The sequence below is a fragment of the Centruroides vittatus genome, unplaced genomic scaffold, assembly GCF_030686945.1.
Source record: "Centruroides vittatus isolate TY-2023 unplaced genomic scaffold, ASM3068694v2 contig_549, whole genome shotgun sequence".
Lineage (NCBI taxonomy): Eukaryota > Metazoa > Arthropoda > Arachnida > Scorpiones > Buthidae > Centruroides > Centruroides vittatus.
In genome coordinates this window covers 7,300,819-7,306,854 of record NW_027122325.1, presented here as the reverse complement: position 1 = coordinate 7,306,854, position 6,036 = coordinate 7,300,819, and the positions used below count along the sequence as shown (strand labels likewise).

The 6,036-nt window shown below is 37.5% G+C and overlaps 1 protein-coding gene across 1 annotated transcript in view; it reads right to left on the bottom strand.

Annotated features, from left to right (window-relative positions):
• Positions 1-6,036, bottom strand: part of LOC136978760 (zinc finger protein 423-like) — a 56,126-nt gene that overhangs the window by 31,744 nt on the left and 18,346 nt on the right. Inside the window, exon 3 of the mRNA XM_067274581.1 lies at positions 5,483-5,614. Coding sequence (XP_067130682.1) covers positions 5,483-5,614 — 132 coding nt within the window. The remainder of the gene's footprint in view (positions 1-5,482; positions 5,615-6,036) is intronic.

Here is a 6,036-nt window from a genome sequence, read left to right as displayed (position 1 = left end):
ATCCCGAATATCCATAGACACTGGGAGTAATTCAGATATTCACCGTCAGAAGAGAGGATAAACTTCCACGACGAGGTCCTATCCGCTTTCAATTACTGAGTAAAATATTTGATCCTCCTCCCCCTCAGCTATATCCTTCTCATTAACGAAACGAAGGAATGTTGGGTGTGGTTAACTATCGGACGAAGGGTGGAAGCCATGTTGGGGGAGGGACTAGACGTTCTTACCGAAGTACAATCAAGTACTTTTACAGCAAGTTCAGATCGTAAACATCAGCAGCAAAATACTCCAATCTATTTCCAACGGGACAATTCGAGTTTCAACAGATGTAAGAATTTTTAAGGAGACGAGAACACTTTTGGAAATTTGCCACTGCCCATGTCGAAAAACGGGGATTGATTTCATTGCAGTAATGAATCAGTTTTCAGCAGAATACACAATGGAGGATAGGGAGAGAATAGAGAAAGATTTCATTCCGATCTGTTACCTAGTAACCACCACCACCCAGTCGGGGTTAGTGAATAGGAGGAGTCTATACAGAAGGACTTAATTTTGTGTCACGTAGGGCACCCCTGCAGAGACCGGCACCGTCCGTTCCCGGTTTTCTCTCATCCATCAGATGCGGGCGGAACAGGACTGGACACGGTAGGGTGTCTCGGGTTGTGACGTCATGTAGGGTCGGCTACGTGATGGTCAACATCTTTTGTCAACAAGAAATTGCTGTTTTCTTTGAAAGACCTTTTTGGGAATTCCCCCGACGACGGTTACCGTTCCGATGACGAATATGCATTACGCTTGCTAAAGGATTGTGGACAGTTGCTAAAGGATTATGAGCAATTTAACTACACAAAAATATACTGGACCAATGTGTGTATTAATGCTTAAATAACCGGAAAGACGCCATTTACAAAACTATAAAACTATCACCCTTGTTAACAACTGATTTAAATGCGGTTAATTAGGAAAAGTTTAAAAGTAATCCTAATTTTAAAATGTAATCGAATAATAAAACCTGAAAATCTTGTTTGACGAACAAAAATAACTACGAGTCGATCCGAAATAAAACTTTCCACGATCTCGAATGCGAAATAAAGTTGAAATCATTTTAAATGGAATTATCTTTCAGTAAAAGAATTCTGCGAATTATCTTTTTTGATAATTATGTAAATAAACTACTTTACGATGAAAACGTCTAATTAACGTCTACTAGAGTAATGCTTTATATTCATATAAACTTACACTACTAATGGTGCGTCGACTTTGTTTTATCGACATTAAATTTTTTAAATATTTACTTTTTACATTTATAAAATGCTCTGAAAGAATTTTAAATTTTAGTAAAGATTAAAAGAAGAGTAAATGCTTAGAAACTTTAACCTCTTCAGTTATTATTGCGGGATGTAAAATTGAGGCTATTAGTCGTGTAAATAATAGAATGATTCTTATGTCGCTGGCTTCAACTATTTATAGGAAGAAAATAGTTTGTCGTATTTTGGATTCATTTTGATTTCTCCATTTCCCAATGCGATCAAGGAAGAAACTGCAATCTTCATTCTATCCCATTCGGCAGATTAACCCTTTTAAGTTTTGGCAAAAGGAAGACAAACTGTAATGAATGCACGACTAGGGAATAGAATGAATCCAACTCCTTGGCGTAATTACAGAAGGAGATAGGCTCCACCTGCTGTTAACATTAAGTCGGTTCCCAAGTGGTCGGGTGCAGTTTTCCACCGGGGACCAAAACTCTTATTTCTTAAAGAAAAACTGTTATTAAACAGAGCTGCCTCCAGGGAACCGTGGCTGTAGTAGTTCCCTTTATTAGAATCCGGTTGAGCACGCATTTAGCCTCCCCCTCAGAAAACGTGCTGCTACTGTACCCACTCCCAAGTTGGTACTCCCTGCGTCCCCCAAAGCTGAACGAAGAGAGGAAAAAGGAGAGAAAAGAGCTCTCGCTATTAAGGTCTGCAGTCTGATAGGCGTCCCCGTTTTCTGAGCTCCGGGTTCAATTCCCTTGTTGGACATCTTAATTTGCTTCTCAAAACTTCGGCAGTGCCGAACTGGGACCTGGAGACCTACTGCACCGCTCGATGCACACACGAAGAGGCTTAGTTGACTGTGCTCCCTCGACGAAGTAAAGGAAAAGCGTTTTCAGCATCTACACGTACATTGGTGCGTGGCTGAAAATGATAGAATTATTTTATTTTAAGAGAGTACAGATGCATGCAAAAGTGTTTTTTCTTTTTTTCCCCCTCAGAAGCAATGGGAACGTCTTCCTGTCTTCAGTAATCCTCTCCATCAAACCCCAATTCGCGTACACGTCACTAGGTTGTGAAAAGTCCCTCTTCGGTTGGCAAAGGGTTACACCCCCTCTCCGTCCCGCGAGAATCGAACCAGATATATGAAAAATAGAATTTTTAATGAAAGTCGAAATATTTTTGGAAGATAAACTATTCAATAACAAACTACTAATCGGCCAATACTTTTATAATTCGGAGAATTTATTTATTAAGCATCTCTAGATAATGAATGTGTGGGTGTCCTCGGATGTGAGAGGATGGGTCGCCATAGAAACAGCCACCATCTTATCCCGGAGGCATGCAAATTACCTAAATGACAATTGCTTGGCTGTCAGTGAAATGGAAGAAGAGCCAACGGCACTTCCATAGACCAAAGCTTTGAAGAGTGAGCGGACCGATAATGAGGTGAAGTCCGGTCTTCGTAGTAGTAAATTACTTCTTCAGACTGTAAAAGGAGGACGGTAGGGGAAAATGGGGAGGAAATGAGAAATTGTTGTATTACGGGTTGCGTAAAGATGCTAGTCATCTACGAGCCAACCCACCTGTCTCCAAAGCCTTCCAGTGTATTGTGGGAGAAAAATCACTCCACTGTCGATTACAGCCGCTCTTGATGAAATACTTTCTCGTTTTACCACTTTCTCCAAGTTTGGTTTTATTTTTCGATTCAACTTCTCGAATATGATCAAATTAAAACAGTTACGTCGAATTTGGACAAGATAAAATTGATAAAAGATGCATTAAAAATCCATTTGTTTTTTTTGGCGTGTCTAATTTAAAAAGAAAAAAATTTCTACATGCCCATAATTTTTCTGCAGTGATTTGTTCAATTTATTTATTTATTTCACTACCAATCTACGTATTTAATAAAGTATAATTTATATTTATTAAGCTCTTCTCGAGGCAAGAAATTTTCTTTTTAGATGCAAATTTAATTTGTAAAATTTATATTAAAAATTCTATTTTTACCAATAAAATTTAGTTATAAATTACATTTATTAACACCAGAGACATTGTTATGTTATTTTTACAAGATAAAATGCAGAGATTATTGAACAATTTTGGAAGATAAATACGTGAAAGAATCCCAACTGTAATTACTGCTGCAGTATCGTGAAGCGAGGAAAAGGTGGGAAAAAAACGCAACCAATTTGTCTTTGCTGTCTCGATACTCCAGCCCAGTTATTAGCAAACATCCACATGGACATCTTGATTGACAAGGTTGTCCAAATAGCTGAGAAAATTTAGTCAGTAGATAAAAGAGGAAGAATAACAGGGACAAACAAACCGCAACATCATCATCAATCAACTATAGATAGAGGATACTGGTGACACGTCGATACAAATTTCAGATTTCCAGTAAACTTCTGGCGATAAGACGAGGAAAAATTCAAAAAGATAATGATAAATAACTAAAGATTATTGGAATTAATTGTAATTCTACTCGAAGAACAAGTAGAACTGACAAAAATGACACACGACAAATAACGGTTAATGTATTACTCGTTATTTCAACTCGGTCGGTTCGGACTAATTTGTCAAATTTGAACTATGAGCAAAACGGGGGCGAAATTGCAGAAGGGGATAGAAAAAGCCTGTTATAATCGAGTCGACCGGTAATTGAAAGTAGAGTATGCACCTATCAGTCATCTTTGAACTCGATGAATGATACAAGAGCGTTATAGCGTCGTTTGTGGTGTAAAGTTGGCTACGATGGATATTTATTGCCACTGCACCTAATGAACCAACCGTTGCAGCACAATAGGAAGAGAATTTCACAGCTTTCTGTCTGCATCCGGTTTCTATAGGAAGAGTCTCCGGAGGGATTTGGATGTGATTAGTCAGGGGAATCCAATACACAGCGGTGCGCCTTTCTTCCAGCACATTCGTTCCCAATTGGTCGGAACTTAGATTTTAGTGTTCATCTGTGAAGTGTTCGTGCCTTTTCTACTGTTGATGAACTGTTAAAATGCGAATAAATTTAACAGTTTAAAGTAATGAAAGTAATGCATGCGGGATTTTGATTTAGTGCGAAACAACTCTCTAAGCGATCGCCAGCAAATTAAGATAATAATGTGTTTAGTTTCCTTTCGGTAATAGGAAAGGATATGGTGATGATTAAGTTTGAACCAAAAAATTTCCCCTTTTTTCTCCTCCAGCTTGCACAATTAGAGGAGAAAATTTTTTTATTCGACACAGGCGGTTACTAACAGGACCATTTTTTTGTTTCCACCAGCGTGCTTTTATAATTCCAGACACGAAACTATTTTTCTCTATTAAATTTTGTCCTAATTAAAATGCACGTTTTACCCTCGATTCCTGCATCGTTTTAGAACATTTTGCAAATTCTTACATCGTTATACAACTCATTATACAGAATTTATCTCTAAGCAGTTTAGGGTTTGGACTATTAATCTATGTAAAAGACACTAAGGCCTTTTATGAGCTTTTTTTTCTTCTCAACGTAACTAGATTGTTTCATAAACACTGTCTGAGATTGATCTCATTAATAGAATTTCGCATTATCATCCCACACCAGCTTTAACCAACGATTTTAATTCTGTTGTTTAATTTAGTTAGTTTACGCATACAATTGTGAAGAATATATTTTAAAAAAATTTATAATTAAGACGATTAAACAACATAACACGTATAGGTTTTAAGCGTGTGCAAGTTTTTAAGATGTGTTTTAAACACTTTACATGTAAGAAAAAGTACGCTTACAGTATATTGAACTCTTAAGCTTAGCAAACAATTCATTTAAGCACAAATTTTTTTAATCAGATTAATTTATTGGATTAGTTTAATCTACGAATTCATCAGGATAGACATAGAAGTTCCTTTTTTAATTCTAATAGCAGCGTGATAAGATCGAGATAATGTTCCTTATAAATGTATAAATTTAAAGGGAATGTTAAATAAATAGACGAAATGGTTTTGACAATTCTAATGTTGGCAACAATAAAAAGGTGTTGCGCCTGTCAAGTAGAGGAAACAGCTCGTAGAAATTTCCTCCAGTAAAAATTCACCTTAAGTATATGCAGTTTGTTTTCTCCTCGGAGACCAGAGAATCGACGCATGCCCTTCCACATCAATCGATTCATTGTTAGCAGCCTGTTCAGTTGCGACCGAGAGGATATTGAATATAAAACATCAGAACAAATAAAAACTTAAAAGCAAGCACTTACCGGCTGAACACTCGAAATTGCGATGATCCAAAAAGGCTTGAAGATTATCCAGACGAGAACCGCAAGTTTCGCAACGATAAGAATCACGTGATTCGGGCCCGTCTTTATCCACACTACCGATATTTTCTTTATCTGGAAAAGATACTCTGGTCAGACTCGACATCTAGCAAAATACGTTTAGCAACTTATCCCAGGACCATTTATCATTACAGATTACACCCGGAACATTGATTCTAAGGTTCTATAATCTAATTATTAAACTCTACGGCATGACGTCATTTCGTCCACGTGATCAGCCCAGGACGTGCAAGGTCTGCAAATGAACACGTCAAGTAATACACGAGAGGAGTTGCGGTTTTGCCAAACTTCGCACGGACAAACGCTTATATCCAGCCGATTGGGATGGTAACGTTATTATTATCTCGTTCACAACACCTATCATTAGCAAAAATTTTACGAAATTTTCATGTCACACTTTATACTGTTGCTAATTTTCTTCCCATGGGGGTAGGGTTGAAGGGATAAGGGGTGGAAAAAAGGATGGGATGACTTCT